Source organism: Podarcis pityusensis, assembly GCF_964106645.2.
Source record: "Podarcis pityusensis genome assembly, chromosome: 2".
In the NCBI taxonomy this organism is placed as follows: domain Eukaryota; kingdom Metazoa; phylum Chordata; class Lepidosauria; order Squamata; family Lacertidae; genus Podarcis; species Podarcis pityusensis.
In genome coordinates, this window is record NC_138029.1 from 29,464,628 (window position 1) to 29,482,349 (window position 17,722).

Sequence of the window (17,722 nt, forward strand, 5' to 3'; positions counted from 1 at the left end):
GGCGTGAACTGTAAAATTGGCTTAAGTCATGAGGGCTGGGCTGGGCATTTGTCTCTCCTTTGGTTCTCAACAGCCTTCACAGCCTTGCATTTCATGCGGTAAGAATGGATTCTGCAACTTGGAAAGCTATGCAGAGGAGAGGGGACATACAAGGCCTCCTTTAAGGTTGTGACGCTGCATTACTAACTCCGCCTTTTCCCTTTTTTTTTTAGGAAGCAGTGAAAACAGAGGTGACAGAGAATGAGCTTAGCCATGGGCTTGATTTTGGACTTGCCCCCTTCAGCATCGGTTTCTGCATCGGGGCTAAGGAGTAAGGATGGAGGCCCAGAACTTGGGTGGAGCAGAGAACTCCATGGTGGTGGTGATGGGGGCTCACTCTTACTATATATATTTTTTTCTTTTTTAAGAGGCAGATTTTATTGGACAGTTCTTGACTGCTGCTAGGCTGGAGATGCCCCACGGCGTGGCAATTTTGTGACAAGCGTGTGGATGTGAGGGTGTGTGTGTGTGTGTGTGTGTGTGAGGGTGTGTATATGTACAGATAGACATATAGACATATAGAACCTATAGCATTTAAAGGGTAGAGCTGTGACCTTGCTAACATCGCTGCCCCCTCCACCCAAGCCATTTTGATACCCCCCTCCTCCCTCTCCAGCTCATGCCTCTTGGATGTTTCGACCCACATTGGCTTCCCAAATTGGGGCACTGCCTTGAGATCACCACCACCTTTTCTTCCTCCTGCCTGTTCTTGTAAGCTTCTCATGTGTGCTTTCCAAGCCCAGCACGGAATAGAGAGCGGAAGCAAGAGAGCACATAGCCTTGCACCGTGTCATTCAGACATGCTTAAATTTGGCCCTTGAAAGCTGAGTACTCCTTCCTTCCTTCTCTCCCTTCCTTGTGACTGCAAGTCCCTTCTTGCCCCCCTCCCTCTACACCTGGCTGTGTCGGGTGTAGCCTGTTGTTCGGCTGCGCATCAAATAAGGGGAGAGGCGAGAGAATGGATGGTAGGCAAACTCAAGTGGCACGTAGGGGAGCTAGACGAGGTTCAGGTGGCAATTTCATTTGTGGGACGGGCTCAGTAGCCGTCTTCTCCTTCCACACTGTGTTTCTGCTGCCCCCTCCTTTTCCCACATATAGATTCTGCAACTACTGCTGGCAACTACTGCTGGCCCCCTGTTCAGCTGCACCACCACTGGAGCACTTAGTGGTATAGGAGCTGTGCCTTAATGGCCTTTGGTGCATCCTTTCTCCATCCTCGCCTTGGGGAAAGCAGCCTCCCTGCCTGTTAGGAAGTCTCCCTGCCTGTTCGGAAGTGGCTGCGTAAGCAGGAAAGAAAGGGGATGTGCAGGAAATGCAAGGTTAACTTAAAAAACAAAACAAAACCCTATAAGCAGGGGGGAATTTTGTGGTGCAGATGCCCACCTCTCTTCCCTGCCCCCCAACACACCAGCTGTAGATCCTTCCTATTTTCCCTGCCACAGTATTGTTTAGGTGGAGGCTTTCTGGGGTGCCAAGCTGTGTCCCGTCAGCAAGTGGGTAGGCTGGGTTTGTGTCAAAATGCCAATCTTGGTCATGTGGGGAGAGACTCCAACTTCCCTTCACAACTCCTAGAGGAACTTAACATACAAGAGGAGACTCCTGACGAGATGTGTAGCAAAAGCAGGTCAAACGGCTACCGGGACTATTTTTGTAAAAAAAAAAATTACCCTGCGCTATATCACCTGCCCTAACAGAGCGGCAGATTTCAGTTATTGTTGCCAAAGAGATGTAAAGAGTTAACTTTTATCAAGGTTTCTTGGGGATGGGGTGGGGGAAAGGATTGGAAGGAGGGAACGGGGGGGGGGGAGAGCATCGTGGTTGCGTTCTTTTGTTTTTGATTTAAATCTTTTGTCAGTTTAAACCTTAGGATAATTGTGCAATTTGGATTGGGGGGGGAGGAGAAGTAATGAGGGGGTCTACACTCGGGGGTTGTGGCCTTTTGGGGCTATAGACCAAACACAGATACTGGAAATCAAGGGTGCAGGTAGCAGCTGCTAACAACTGTATTTGTGGACCATTTCCAAATAGGGGCTAAAGGACAACCATGGCCACAGGAGCCCAAGACAGCAGCAAAACATGCTTTTCTCTTAAGAGGGCTTTTTTCTCTTTCATGTCTCTGGCTGTTTCTCTTGACATCAGGGCTGATGACTCTTCTTTTTAGCTCCGCAAGGGGCATAATGCACTTCTAAGAGCAGAAGGAGAGCACTTGCGGGTTCAGGTAGTGGCCCATCTAGTCCAACATCCTGTTCTCACAGTGGCCAACTAGATGCTGGTGGGAAGCCCACAGGGCAGGGCATGAGTACAGCAGTACTCTCCGCACTTCTGATTCCCCACTGCGTCGGATGGTGGAGTCAGGGCATAGCCATGGTGGCTAGTAGCCACCGATAACCCCGACCTCCATGAATTTATCTCATCTTCTTTTAAAGTCATCCAGATTTCTGGCCATCACTGCCTCTTATGAGCAAGTGCCATAGTCTTTAACGCTGCTGTGCGACGTAGTACTTCTTTTTGTCTGTTCCAAATCTTGCAAAATTCAGCTTCATTTTCGAATTCTAGTGTTATCAGAGGGTAATACCCTATCTGCTTTCTTCACACCATGCATATTTTTATGTACCTCTTCTATTATATATCCTAGAATTGTAAAGTTGGAAGGGGCCTTCAGGATCATCTAGTCCAAGCCCTCGCAATGCAGGAATATGCAGCTGCCCCATACGGGGATCGAACCTGCAACCTTGGCATTATCAGCACCATGCTGTAACCAGCTGAGCTACCCAAGCCGATCTAATATCTCACCTCTTGTTCATTCCTCACCCCCATGCTTAAGTATTAATTTATATACACGCACAATGCCCCCACCATTCATCTTACCGGATGAATAGAGGTGGGGGTGGCTTTAAGATCTCCCTTCTTCTCATCTTCTTCCAACCTGCTCCCCACACACCAATTTTAGCCAGCTGGGAATCAGTGAAGCGGCATTCCTAAGCACAGTTATAAACTTCGGTGGAACTTAACATTTTAAGTGAGTATTGCTTAAGAGTTCTGCTGGTGGTTTCTTGATTCTTCACATCCTGGGCACCAACCAGGACACCAAGAAGTGTGTTTGAAGCAATAGTTTTGTCTCTCCCTGCCCTCCCTCCCCTGGAAGCCAGAATATTGTCATGTGCATGGCATTCCTTGCTGGGAACTGTTGCTTCCTTGGTCTTTGTGAGATCTGCTGTCCTTGCTGAAAGAGCTGCCAGGCATGGAAAGTTAGCCATGCTCTGTTCACAGCCTCCTTGTATGCTGAGGTCAAATACACATATTTAGTCCCTCTCCTACTGCAGACCAGCATATACACGATGCCTGCAGTTATCTCCTTGCTGTATAGTCCCTAAACACAACTGGATAGCCCTGGACTTCGGAAGTAGCAGTGCTCTTGTCCGGCTTTTCTTCACTAAAGTTTGCATTATGCCTGGGTAGGTGACAGAGATAGTATTGCTGTTGACTCAGTTCCCTCTCCATGTGGCAACCAGAAAACTGTTGCTCAAGCTTGTTCTCCTGGTCGGGGCTGCCAAACTTCATGGCATTCACCACCAGGTATTTGTTGTTTGATCTTGCTCGAACAGCTGAATCTGTGATGCCACCCACACTTCTGGCCAGTGTGGCCAACTGGGAAGAGAACTCCGAAGGAAATCATGAACTGGAGGAGGAGCCAGCAAATAAGCAGTTCTAGCATTGATGCCTGGATATACCAGAGCAGGGGCAGCAGGTCTGACCCAGGAAGAACTGCAAAGACCACAGGACATTTTCTTTCCTGCCCAGTTTCATTTGGGTGCTGCAACTCATTTCCCCAGTGAGTTGTGCTCCATGCACACCAGCACATGCCTATTCCCAGGAGCCAGAGAGGGCAGAGTGCAAGAGGGACTTCTGCAACTTCTGTTTTCTGCATTTTGCTTTGCTACATCAGCCACACACAAGTGCCACCTACGGACAAGAGCTACCCCTTCTTATTGAGCAGAATGAGGTACTGCTTCCAGTGGCTAAAAGGGGAAACCCAAAATGGGAACCTCAAGGCTGGGGAAAAGGGGCCCCTCTCCCATACTGCAAAAAAGAAAGAGTGGTTTGTTAGCTGTTAACCTCTCCAACCAGAACATCGCAGCTTCAAGAATCCAAGTCCGGGCAAAGCCTTCTGAATGAATGATTTCCAAAGCTGTAAAATGGCTCTGTCCCATGGCTTTGGGCAGATATTTATGCAAGATGTCCAGCTGTCTCCATATCAGAACGACAGTGTTCCCAGTAAGTAGCATCCACTTTGGATATGGTCCATCCTGGCACGAGTGCAGCTGTGAGCAGCTGGTGGGATTGCCATAGGGGCTCAGTGGAACTCTCTCTCTTCCCCCTCGTTGCTGCATCAGAGCACACTAGCCATTAACTAGAACAGGAAGAATCCAGGGCACTTCACAGTCCAGGCATTTGCAATAGAATTTGCTTGACAATGCAACAGAATTCCAGGTTGGACCCTGTGTTAGAGAAGGAAGGTTTGATGCAGAAGCGGCTTTTACCTCTTGTGCTGGGCAACAGCCAGACCTCTGCAGTTCACGTGCATCTTGGAGGGAAACAGGAGGAGAGCTCTATTAGGCTCTGTGGCAACCTCTCTGCATGTGCACAGATGTGCAGAGGGATCATGCCCTTCCCAGTCGCTCTTCATTTGGGAATGGAAGGAAGACAACTGAGAACCATGTATAAGCTGTAGAGACACAAAGCCACTTGGGCGAAAGGGGGCAGAGTGTACTTCTTGCCACACACTATGGCCAGGATTCCACTCTCTACCCAATAGTTACTTGGACAAAAAAAAGGAGAGAGAAGCAGTGAATGCCATGAACGCTAGTAATGTGCCCGCAACTCCTGATGGCCCAAGGGTTTTGGCCTTTGTGGTTCCAGTCAATTCATTTTGGGTATAATTTGAGGTGGACCATGCACAAATTGCTCCAGTATCTTACCACCACCTGCAAGCACTCCTGCTACAGTTTTACCAGCAGAGCTGGAAGCAACTAACTGCCACCTTGCAAGATGTGTGGGAAGAACAGAAGAACTGTCATTGGTTACCCCTTCATCTTAATTTCTTTCTGGCTCAGGAATTCTCCGGAGCTGGAGCCAGCTGCAAGTGGGCAAAGTGGAGAAAGCCTGCTTTCTTACAGTGCCAGCTGCTTTGGGTTGCGAAGCATACATTTCTAGCACCTGTGCCAACATGTATTGGTGGCTAGGAGCCAGGCGGTGCTGTAGCCCACTGTGCTATTTGCACCATTATAAAGTCGGGTTTGCTATAAAGCCAGCACACTTTGGTTTCTGCATTTGGATTAGTGATGCTTCCTCACTATTGCGTTTATTCTGGGATGGCCATTCTTCGTCCACTCACTTTTTCCAGGGCAGTCACATGACATTGTAATCAAATCATTCCCCTCCCCTCTTCTGCTTTTCACTATGCTTCTATGATTCTGTTCTGGGAGAATCTGATGTAAGAAGAAATGGAACAGCAGCACAGGGTTAAGCCACCTTGGTGCTGCCCTTATGTTCCTTGCTCCCTCCTCCTCAGAGACCTGCTTTTGACACATGCAGTGGGGCTTCCAGCAACTGAACCCTATTGCTGTACCTCTTCAACTGGGGCACTCTTTCATTATTACCTTTTCATCCGGTGCCATTTGAGCAGCGTACATTTAAAAACAACAACAACAAAGCGTTTGAATGCCTTTTCACATTAAAATAAAATATATGAGCAACAGCGCTTCAGTGAAAAGAGCATTTTAGCCCAAATTTAAATGTTGGTGATAAAATTAAATACCGTTGAAGGGGTTCATTAGCTTCACTGTTAGCCGCCCACCCACATGGCTATGTTAAGCTCATTGTTGTGAACAGAACATGGCAGGATGTACATGCACACATAGAACACAGCACCAGCTGAATTGGGGGAAAGCCTGTTGCAGTTGTGCATGTAGCAAAAGGGTAATGACTGGGTAGCACTAATAGCCCACAGTCTGAAAGCACCCTTAGCTGTGCGGTCCTATCTATGCATGTCTACTCAGGGTAAGTCCCACTGAGTTCAGTAGGACTTACTCCCAGGTAAGTGTGTAAAGGATTGCTGCTTAGGAGTACATTATTTATCATGTTGCCTCTTAACAGCATCAGGAATAATCAACATTTGTTTTTATTTAAACAGCTATCCTTCCATCCCTTGTGGCTTTTGAAGCCCCATCCATTCATACCACATGCATGGAAAGCAAGTAGGTTGTTGCCAAATGCAGGATTCTCCCTGGCACCATGGGCATGTGAGTTAAGTCTACTAACCATCCATCTGCGCTGGTGTGTCTTTCCAAATTGCCCTTGCCATACCCTGGTGAGTACAACCAGGGCTTTGTGTGTACTGCCATTCAGTGGAAAATGTGTTTTGTTTTTTTGTTCTTAAGGCCACAGAATACAATACTTGCTGCAGAATGTGGTTTTGTAAGAACCTCTTCTTTCACTTGGAAAGAAAAGCAAGTTTCTAGCCATTATGATTGCAAGGATAAGCCTGAACAAACCTCAGAAGCTGGAGAGGCTACTGGTTGCCTGGTGAGGTTTAGTTGTTGTTGTTGCTGCTGCCGCCACAGGGCTTCAATAACCCCTTTCCTTGCCATGAAAGGGCAGGGAAGCAGAATACAGGGACCATCAGGGAGATCTTGCAAATTTGCTTGATGTATATATATACCCTATATATATATAGCCTATGTAGCTTGTCATACACAGCCCTCTTTCTATCAGTTTAGGATGGAAGGTGAATGGTCCAGCTTACCATGAGGCTTGAGTTTCATTTTGGGCTTTATTGTGCTTCCCAACCTTATTCTTTCCTGGCCTCGGTTTTTCCCGTCTGTAAGTGTTATGGGAGGCCGGTCCCAGCAGAGCTAATAGTTGGCAAACCAGGCTTACTATGTAAGCTGTAGAGGCAGTTAAGGGTGACTCCAAGTGCTCCAAGCAACATTTGCTCCGAAGATCATCCACGGCCAATAGTGAAACAACACACACTTCTTACCATATTCCTACAAGGGCACCTTGCATTTTTATTTATTTATTTCAATTCCATTTAAATTGTTAAAAAAAAAACCCTCTGAGCTGTTTACATAAAATACAAAACATTATGTTAAAAGTTACGATCGGTAAAAGTCAGGAATAAGAAGAAAGCATTACCAGAAGTGGAGGGGAAAGGTACCATTTCCAGTGTTCGGGGTTTCTGTGCTTATGCCACTCTATAGGATCAGCAGCAGAATAAATTATGCAAAGTAAACAAATTGTGCAAATAAAGCAAATTTGCATGATTTATATAGGATGCAGAATTTACCTTTTTTTATTTTAAAACTTGTCGCGCATTGACTGCCTTAGTGAGCAAGGAGGGCATAGCAATAGACCTTCATCCAAGATGGTTGTAAAGCAGATTGAGCCTGCTCACGCTTTACACCAGTTTTCGTTGTCCAGCCTCCCCTTCCTCTGTGAGAAGCGGATGGGGCTCAGAACAGATTTTTTTTACTATGAGAGAGCAGTGCTTAAGTGCCTACAGAACAAGCAGATGAGGCCATGAAACCTCTCTTCTTTTGAGGAAGCTGCCTACCACCAATGCTGGCTTTGGGTGGTGGAAATACTGTAAAACAGCATTTGCTCCAGAGTTGTGCAGCTTTTCTTTTTCTAAACCCCTGAGACAGGTTAATCTAGATGCAATATCCAGAGCAAAAGTCAGTGGTGGGCATAAGACGACAAAACAACAACAAACCAATCCCTTTATCCACATGGGTGCAATATGCCTCTTATGTAATGGGAAGAGTTGGCTTTCATTCCAACAGGGCTGAGTGCTGTTATTCTCCACCTGGGAGACATTTGGATTGGAGGAACAGCAGCCACGGGCAGAAATGGTACTCCTCCCAGCATTGAGGTACAAAACTCCAGGCGATTCCGCAAGGGAAGGTAGGCTTTATAGGCTGCTGAACACTACTGGCACCTCCAAGCAAGCACACTAGGCAGTGCTATTTGCATGGGCCCCATTTTCACCTGATATACTCTGTATAACTACCCCACATTTCTTTCCATCGTAGGCAGCTGCCAGGCATGGCACAGGTGCAACTGGGCATATACACAGCTTGCGGTGGTGGTATCAACATGGGCTGTTTTTGAGTGGGGTTTCTATCCGTTACACTTGGGTTCCTTCCACATTCGGTGAAATGGGAGACTGGAAGATTCACAGGCATAATGAGTTCCATGGAGCGCAGCTTTGAGGATGGGAGTGTTGCTAAGTGGCTACAGCGCAGTTCGGCCTCCAAGCCACGTTCCTTTGGGCGCTGCATTTGAACAAGAAACGCTTAAGGGTGTGTGTGGTCTATAGCATCAAAATGCATTCAGCACCTGAGAGGCTGCATGAAGACAGAGCTAGAGAGCTATGTTTTGGATTGTGCTGGTTTTTGTTTTTTTAAAAAGAAGAGAGAGAGAGGCTATTTACAGTGTATATTTTATTGATACGGGTCATAATTGCTGTATTTTTTATCAGTGCTGATTTCCATACAGCTCCCAGCATGTGTGTCAAATACCATTGGTCCAATAATAATAACACTAAAAATAAAACATTTTTAAAATAAGCCATCTTCTGCCTGCTCTCATCATAACATCTACTATGCATTGAAGCCAGCATAATTTATTGGGGTTTCATAGGTTAAGCCAGAGGCTGTGATAGAGGGAGGGCAGATGAGCCTACCTTGTGACAGGCACTGCTCCTTTCTCAGGAAGCAAACTCAGAGGTGCAGGAAAATCTGTACCTGCTGGATTTCTGACTCACGCTAAAGGCACATGAATCCGACGTTGTGCCCATACTCATGAGAGCGTCTGTTAGTCACTTTGTGTTCTAGAGTTCTATACTGCTCTTGTGGATGGTGGCAAGCAAATTTAAAACACCACTTTACAGCTGTAGTCAATCCTTACCTTAAGCTAGCAAGGGGGCTGTGTGAGTGTGAGTGAGCTCAGCAGCATGTGGAGCCTTTTCAAATACTTCCTAGTGCCCTACCTGAACCTTATTTAGTAGCACAGGAGGATGGCTGGGAAGGTAGCAGAAAGGTTGAGGTTTTGCTATTGTGGGCTTGTTTTTTTAAGCAGCATCTAGAGCAGCCTTTCTCAACCTGTGGGTCCCCAGATGTTGTTGAACTACAACTCCCATCATCCCTAGCTAGCAAGGCCAGAGCTCAGGGATGATGGGAGTTGCAGTCCAACAACATCTGGGGACCCACAGGTTGAGAACCACTGAATTCTAGAGCAAACTGGCGAAGCTTGCAGACCAAAGGCCACATGTGACACAACAAATAGCCACAGCTTGCTTCCTAGGCAGTATTTTACCCCCATTTTACAGAGCGCTAGTGGAAACACCTGAGTGGAGATAGTTGTGCCCTAATTAGTACAGGGGACCTTTGGGGGCTTGTTATTGATTTGCTAGCGAGGAGCAGGCTAAACCACCAGATTCCTATCAGTTTTGTACCTAGGCCTGGCCTGTTGTTAATCTGATGTTGAGTACAACCTCTTGAAGCACTACTTTCATCTCATTCCCCAGTGGGTTTTTTTTTTCGGGGGGAAAGAGGTTTGTATCCTTGTTATCTAGCTTATAGTATGAATTCTTCCAATACAAACAAGTCCACCTCTTCCTTAATTTTAATTCATGAAATAAAGGGTCAAGGATAACGGGCACAGTGTTGAGGGGAGAGGTGTTTGAAGGAACGCCTCAGTCTCCTGCAGTTTAAATAAGTGTTTAATTTACAGAAATTCTAAATGCTTCACAAATGCAATTGGGTTAGTCTGTAGCAGCAAGCAAGGAAGGAAAGCAGTGCTGGGCCTCCTTTGAAGACCCAACTGCTGAGAAGCCACACAGCACATTTTACCTGGAGCATTAAATGGCTGCCACACTGCATTTCTGAAAGAGAGACAACTCCTGAGCACTAATCCCTAGGGCATGTGTGGCTACAACAGCAACGACCAGCATGCACAAGCCTTCAAGCTGGAGCAACAGAGAAGGGATATGGGGGCTTGCCAGCGGTAAGTATTCATGAAGTTCTCCTACGTAATCTTGTAGATAGGTGCTTCCACTACCCTTTTCAGTGTTCCGCATGGAGCTGAAGTGTTTGGTAGTTTGTACCTTCTATTCGTTTTTGCTATGAGCCAGCTGCTGACTGCTGTATTTCCTTCTGTTCTGGGTGGCAGTGGTGGTTGCTGATGCAGACAGATAAATTTGATACCACAAGCAGCTGCTCAGTGTCCCTCTTCCAGCATGAAATGTTGGCAAGTCACAGGGCACTTCTGGATCGAAACAGGTCAATTGTACGGTTGTTCCCTATTCTCAAAAACACATTAAACATGCCCATCTCAAACACTGAGTTGCTGCATTTTAACTTGAGATTTACCGCCCTCCCTTTTGTCATGTAACACTAGTACTTTGTCCCTTAGGCACATAATGGTGTTCAAAGCCTTGAATTCACATGGTGTGCCTTTGCACAGAGGGCATGATAATATTCTTAACCTAGGAAACCTAGAGGAGATTTAAGTCCAGGTGTCTTTATGCTGCCCGCATCTTGATAACTTCTGCCAGAACTAGAGTGTAACATTACTTGTGCAAACTGGGCTGCACTCCTGCAACCATTACTACATTGGGATGGGATACTTTCTACCCTTGTTGCTGGCCTGAGACAAGTGTGAATAAAGAGCTAGAAATAAATAATAATAATAATAATAATAATAATAATAATAATAATAAATCTGGAAAGAGTCTCTTCATCTAAGTAGAATTTGACCTTTCTGCATAGTATGGCTCTGTGCTGTTTCTCAAAATATTAAGCTCTGGCTGAGAAACCTCATCACACTCCTGTGGACAAAGCCCTGAGGTAATTATTAAGCGCAGTAGAGAGAAAGAAATATATTTCAGAGGGAGGAAGGTAATAGAAGCAGGCAGGATACACTCAGGCACGCTGGCTGCAACACAGGACCTGCATGTTTACTCATAAGCAAGGAACGGCCTAGAATTGCAGCTGTCGGCCAAGGTCGGCATTTGCCAGATTATCTGTCCCAAACAGGAACAAACAATAATTGGTCTGTACTTAAAATACATTATCTCTGTACAAAAATAAAGGCGTAGAGACATGTATGGAAGCACATCATGAGCATCAGTAAAAATGCAAGCAATGATGCCTTTCCATGTAGAATACTAGCGAGATCTCAGCCCCTCTAAATGTGAGGCTGGCACTGCAGGTGCATTTATTTATTTATTTATTTATTTATTTATTTAAGACTCTAATGTAAAGTGAGGGCACAGAGTTTAATCATCAAACCTTCTCAATTTGCATGCATGTTTTATCCGAGAACCAAACGACGCAAGGCAGCTCTGTGGTTCTTCAACTTGAATCCACATGTGGCTGCTCTCTTTCCCCTAATGCTTATTATTATTATTATTATTATTATTATTATTGAGTACTGGCAACAGTTAAGGAGAGGGCCCGTTTAACCGTTCTTTGGTAAATGTTTGCCTACTCAAACACACCAAGCTGCTTTTCCATGCATGGAGGAAAGAGATACAAGGCCCCTGGCTCATCTTCTCACCCCACTTCCAAGAGAAACTCCTGATAGTCCTGCCCTGCCTGCCTTTCTTAGCAATCACATCACAACATGTATTTGCGTAGCTTGCCCCCAAATTACTTCTGACTGGGATTTTGGAGGAGGCGCCAAGGTGCCTGCAGTATCTCATGGTAGGTTTAGAGATGTGAGACAGCTGCCACTTCCCAGGATGGATGGCTGAATTACCTTTCATTAGAAGTCAGATTGCAGATGAACTCCAGCAAGAGGAAACTTGGCCAGAAATGATGAATGTGCATCAGAAGCCAATCCTGTGACCCCAAGAGTGACCTGCAAGTTGACTGCTGCTGTTAGGGGAGACAGTAGTACAGATTCCGCCTTTCCAGTTTGGAAGTGCATGCTAACATCACCTTGCTGGGATAGCCATGCAACACTGAGTGCTGTGCATTGAAGCTTTAGGGAACTTTGGTCCCTCCAGCTCAACAGCATATGCAAAAGCTTCTTATGAATACATTCTAACATTCACATTGTAAGGCAGGAGCAGCTAGCCTGTGGTTCTCCAGGTATTTCTGGGCTAAAAGTCCCATAATCCCTGACCACTGACCATGATGGCTGGAGCTGAAGGGAGTACAACAAACCTAGAGGGCCACAGCTTAGCCACCCCTGTTGTTAAGGCAAAGGCAAGGGCATCTTAGAAAGAAAAGCAGGCTATAAAGAGCAACAAAAAGAGGAACTCTGCAAGGTCCTGGTTCACTGCCCAAGAGTAATACTAATGGCATTGACCTGCAGTACCAAACTGGGGCCAGGCTGCCTAAGCTGGCTTCTTCCTGTGGCATGGACACTGAAATACTGCGCCAGGCAGTATGTGTAGAGAAGAATTCCACTGGAAGAAGAGTTCAGGGCAGAAAGAGGGGTGGGCAGGAGAGAGAGAGATAAGCTAGCTTTGTTAACTGTTAGGGTTCTCCCCCAGCCTAGCTAATTAGCTAGAGTTCTAGTGAGAAGGGGGCTGGTGCTCACTGAAAAGCAACTCAAAAGGGCGTTTCCCTACTTAGTGCACCATAGCCATGTGCACACAACATGAAAAATGTGTACATAACAATTTGACTACGATCAGGCACAGGATGACTGCCTTGTGAAGTTCGACCTGCCTTTTACTTCATTCCATACTTGCAGTGATCTGGACTGGTCATGAAAATTAAAAGGGTAACTAGAGGACTAACTTTTGGAGGTAACTAGAGGTAACTTTTGGAGTCTGGCTGTGCTAAGTTTAAGGAGAGTGGGCAGTGAAAGCGCAGCACAAGTCAAAATGAGCCAGTGAGTCTTCCATCTATATAATGCGCTGCTCTGGCTGTAGAGCTGTGCAGTACAGACTTGCAGCTGCTAGCAGCCGCTGTCTGGTGACACCGGGCAGTGCTAAAGTTTTTATTGATAACCACTGAAGTCCAGAGGCTCAATTTATTCAAATCCACACGTTTGATTGTGCCGAGAGACCTCCACAAGAAATTAATTGAGAAATAAGATAATTGCAAAACGGAATGTCTCATCCTGCTCACACTAGCTTTCCTAGCTTATTATCACCCTTAGAAGGTTTTGAACCTAAGTCTATAACAGAACAGACTACATGGCCTGGTTCATCGTTCTAGCTCTCCATTCACAACAGAGACATCATGTACTCTTTGAGGTACTTATCACTCCAGAGGCCAAGGTATATCTTCTGCTCTAAAGACAAAAATAAAGAAAATGAGTGCGCCAACTTCTGCTTCCCAAGCAGGAAGCTGAGATTCAGTCTAACTACAAAAATAAAGAGTTGTGGAAAGATAGACACGTGTGCTTTACAAGGACACCACAGAAATGCCACACAGGTGAAACTCAAAAAGGTGCGAGGTACCCGCCGTCGCCCAATATCCCTGGAGATCAGCTGATGAGAGGAGCGGAACGATCGTTCGTCACCGTTGGCTTGAGTTGGACATTGGCAAAAGGATTCCTGCAGAGAGAAAGCAAGGCTCAGCTTTAGTGGGAAGAACTTTAGGAACCAATTGGCCTACACCCAATGAGACAACAGGAAGAATGAGAGATGCAACAAGGACGACAAGGATGCCTGCACAGTGCACACTAGAAAACACAGTTTCTGCTGCAAAATCAAGACAGCATCAATTCAGACAAAAATCTTTTAACTACTTGGAAGGTATCTTGGCCCTAGATGGCCAAATCTTAATGGCAAAGCATTTCAACATTGGCATTCAATATATTTAATACTAAGAGTCCTTTCAAGATTCAAGCTGGAGAGTCCCAGTGATTAAAATATTAAAAGAACACCAATCCCCCCTCCAAAAGAATTGCTGGACTCTTCCGCAACTGTTTCTAGTGTTCAGGCATGAGTGCCGGTCCTCTTGTAGCCGATAAGGCACTATCCAAGAGATATCATCAAGCTTGGGGGAAGCTCAAACTATTTAGGGGGGAAATTGTTTAAGGTGGAAACATCCCAATGAGGACCAAGTATGCTCACTGATCACAAAAGGCTGGCAGTTGCTGTGGAGCAAACAGAAAACCATGTGGGGAGGGGGAATGGAACAGGCCACGGCTGACAGACTGGAACCCTGAACAGGAGTCCTCCCCCCAGCACCATTTCATTGCAAGTCCCATCTGTTCTTCCACAAATCCAAGCCACCTGTAAACAGAATGGCCTTTTTAATTACCGGTATGCCTTTTTGCAATTAAGGGGGCATGACTATCCGTCGCTCAGTTTGGGCAAGGTTAGGCAGCCTGCTGGCATAGATCTGCCTGCAGACAGAAAGGTCTACACCCTTATGACCGGGTTTCTTTTCACCGTTCAAACTGTATTGGAGGAATTTGCTCCAGGACTGAATCACTGCTTTCTAGGTTCTCCCGAGCAACTGGACTATTTTCAGATTATGCTGCTCTTCTCCCTCCACACCCGTGCCTCCCTCCTGCAAGCAAAAAGTCACATTTTGTTGATATTTACGCCACACCCACGTTGCACAGCATTGCTTCCTCCAGAACATCTTGCATGTATTCGGGGCAAGCTGCTGCTCTCCAAATACTTGCTAACACGTAACTATTGTGAGCCTGCCACACTCTCAGGTGCAGGCTGCTCCGCCACAGACAAATCTAGAGCCTGACTTAAGGTCGCCGGGTGGGTGTGAGGGAGGCCTTTCCAGCCAATAGCCAACTGCATTCCTGAACTATCTTGGCACAGAGAGATCTGAGGGGGTGTTGCTTCAGCTGCTCACCAACAGGCAACAATTTGCGGAGCATGGCTCTGCAGCTTAGAAATGGTGCTTGAAATTTCTCCAAACTGGCTGGGTTTTGAGCCAGGAAGAACAAATTTCAGGTCCTGCAGCCTTCCCTCTGAAGACGGCAGTCTTTAAGACATAACATCCCATGTAAGACATTGGCAGCACAACATTCACACACAAAAACGATCAACTCCCTTTTATCGAAGTCATGCCTTTTTGCTCCAGAGTTCGTGCGGTGTCTTCTTGTCCCTCCCCATCCAGTGTGGTCTCAACATACTGGCAGGTGGAATACGCTTGAAATTAAGTGCTTATTTACACTTGCCATTTCTGTGTCGCTGCTTGGGATTGAAGGACTGCTTCTCGCAGTTTTAGGTGATGGAGCATTGTTGGAAATCACTCCCCAGACCTGAGCGGGGAGCCATTAATACATAGCTTCCCACTTCCAAGAAAATCAATGGCACTGCCAAACTGCCCTCGGGTGATTCCTCGTAGGGGAAGTAATAAAATTAATCCACGCTGCTACCACTGTTGCAAGGGTCTGAGAAACGAAGACGCTCGTTTTGTCTTAACACTTACCATATTTAGCCGAGAGCAGTTTTCTGGCTTAAGGAGAACCGCTCTTGACCTATTTCCTTTGCCATAGAAATATGAAATACCATTTCTACACGGTTAAGGTTACAACTGCAGGGCGAAAAAGGCTGACTGAAAGCGATTATTGCTGAACAGATCAAGTTATGGCCACATGTTGAAAGGAAACAGGTGACACAAAACTGGCCAGATGTTAAGACCACATTGCCTGTTATCTCTAAAGGAGAAATAAAGCAAAATACAGACTGGTGCTTATTGTAATAGGCAGGCAATTTCTTCAAGGTGAGGGGGAACCATTCTTTTGCCTAGTTCTGTTGGTGAATTTTGAATCACCAAAGCCTGTATTTGTCTAATTTTTATATCTCTCTCACACCTAGCCCTCTGTTGTTGCCACAACTGTCCTAAAGAGGCAGCCCGTATTTTTGTGCCATGATTTCCCCATGGTATTACTGCACTGTAAACATACAGGTAGATACAACACCAACGTACATTATATTCCAGGTTCAGAATGCGTCAAGGCAAAGGGTGGAACATCTGGTCCTCCAGAGGTTGTTAAACTACAACTCCCATCATGCCTGACTACTGGCCATGGTAGCAGGAGGCAACAGGAGTTCGGAGTCCAGCAACATCTGGGTTAGCCACCCCTTCCCAATATATAGGTAGGCAGAATTCTCCTTCACAAGAACCTATTGGGTTATGAACCATTTCTACCTTGAACGTGTTTACATTCCTTTGAGCTTCAAAGTTTACAATTCTCAGTGACACTCATGTCCATGATGCAGGCAAAAGTCAGAATGCTGCAACTTCTGCGAAGGCCACGTTTGAAGGCTAGCACTGGTCCCTAGCTTGCCATCAGACTTAAAAACACACTGTTCCCTCTTCTTCCCAATGTTAAGAGTGCTCTGAGGGATATGTCATTGTCACAATGGTAGGGTGAACTCTCCCAAGGGTTTGGGGACACAGACATTTGGCAAGTATGAACGCTCAAATTAGGGCACCCAAACCAGATCAGCTTTGAACCACCTGTTAAATGAGATGCAAGATAGAATTCAGCTTTTTGCAAAGTCTCTCACAGTAGACAGAAAGTGTGTTGCATCAAAGGAGCAAGTGGGAGAAAGGGCAGATTATGAAGAAAAAGAAGGCCTTACGCACCCATGTGTGATGCACAATTCCCACAAAAAGAGCTGAGCATCCCCACAGCATGCACAAAACCAATATATAAAACTTGAGATACCAGCATAACAAGCTGGCTCACGTACAGCTGACTCAAGGAGAACACGCTGAGAAAAGACAGGAACCCGTCCTATTTTATGGAGAACTAATTGCCTTGTAGTTTAAAATTTAAGGCATGCTTCAAAAACTAACAAGTATTTTGCTTTTTAAAAGAGAGGATTGGGCAATTGTTTCATAAAGCGGGAATTGGCATGTATGGCAATGGCTTAATCTTATCTAGAATTACAAACCGGTAGCCAATATTGCGGGTGGCGCTGTGGTCTAAACCACTCAGCCTCTAGGGCTTGCTGATCAGAAGGTCGGCGGTTCAAATCCCTGCGACGGGGTGAGCTCCCGTTGCTCAGTCCCTGCTCCTGCCAACCTAGCAGTTCGAAAGCACGTCAAAGTGCAAGTAGATAAATAGGTACCGCTCTGGTGAGAAGGTAAGCGGCTTAGTCATGCTGGCCACATGACCCGGAAGCTGTACGCCGGCTCCCTCGGCCAGTAAAGCGAGATGAGCGCCGCAACCCCAGAGTCATCCACGACTGGACCTAACGGTCAGGGGTCCTTTTACCTTTACCTTTTAGCCAATATTGTACACCAGGGGTTTAAACTCATGCTTGACCAACACTTCTTAGAAGGGCCTTGGACAGAGAAATGAGCTTTGTTTCCCAAACAGATAATAATAGTGACCTTTTTCAATGTTGTTGTCCAAATGAATGAGGAGTGCAAAATAATGTTATCCACTCACAGCACCAGATTATTGATAAATAATAATGGTAACAGATGGTCTTGCCCTAACAGAATATTCGCAAGAGTATATTCTGGAGATACCGTTAGCACAACATCAAGATTAGGTTTTGATGATCACACAGCAAAACACCAGTTTAGGGCACTTGTGATTCTCAGTAAAGGCAATTGCAGTTCCAAACAGGAATCTAATGGCTTTAGCGACTTCCACAAGTTTCTAGTGTATGGGAAGACCTAGAAACCAGAATCACTGAAGAGAGAAGGCATTTCTTAGGGAGGGC

The 17,722-nt window shown here is 45.9% G+C and overlaps 2 protein-coding genes across 9 annotated transcripts in view; one reads left to right on the plus strand and one right to left on the minus strand.

Annotated features, from left to right (window-relative positions):
* Positions 1–8,669, plus strand: part of AATK (apoptosis associated tyrosine kinase) — a 92,033-nt gene extending 83,364 nt beyond the window's left edge. For 6 of the 7 annotated variants that reach the window (XM_080993578.1, XM_080993577.1, XM_080993579.1 and 3 more), the window contains one exon: positions 213–8,669. In XM_080993578.1, the coding sequence (XP_080849704.1) occupies positions 213–244 (32 nt within the window). In that variant the 3' untranslated portion in view covers positions 245–8,669. The remainder of the gene's footprint in view (positions 1–212) is intronic. The other variant, XR_013982400.1, reaches the window with a different exon arrangement.
* BAIAP2 (BAR/IMD domain containing adaptor protein 2) overlaps positions 6,487–17,722 on the minus strand; it is a 133,686-nt gene continuing 122,450 nt past the window's right edge. For both annotated transcript variants that reach the window (XM_080993843.1, XM_080993846.1), the window contains one exon: positions 6,487–13,618. In XM_080993843.1, coding sequence (XP_080849969.1) covers positions 13,549–13,618 — 70 coding nt within the window. In that variant the 3' untranslated portion in view covers positions 6,487–13,548. The remainder of the gene's footprint in view (positions 13,619–17,722) is intronic.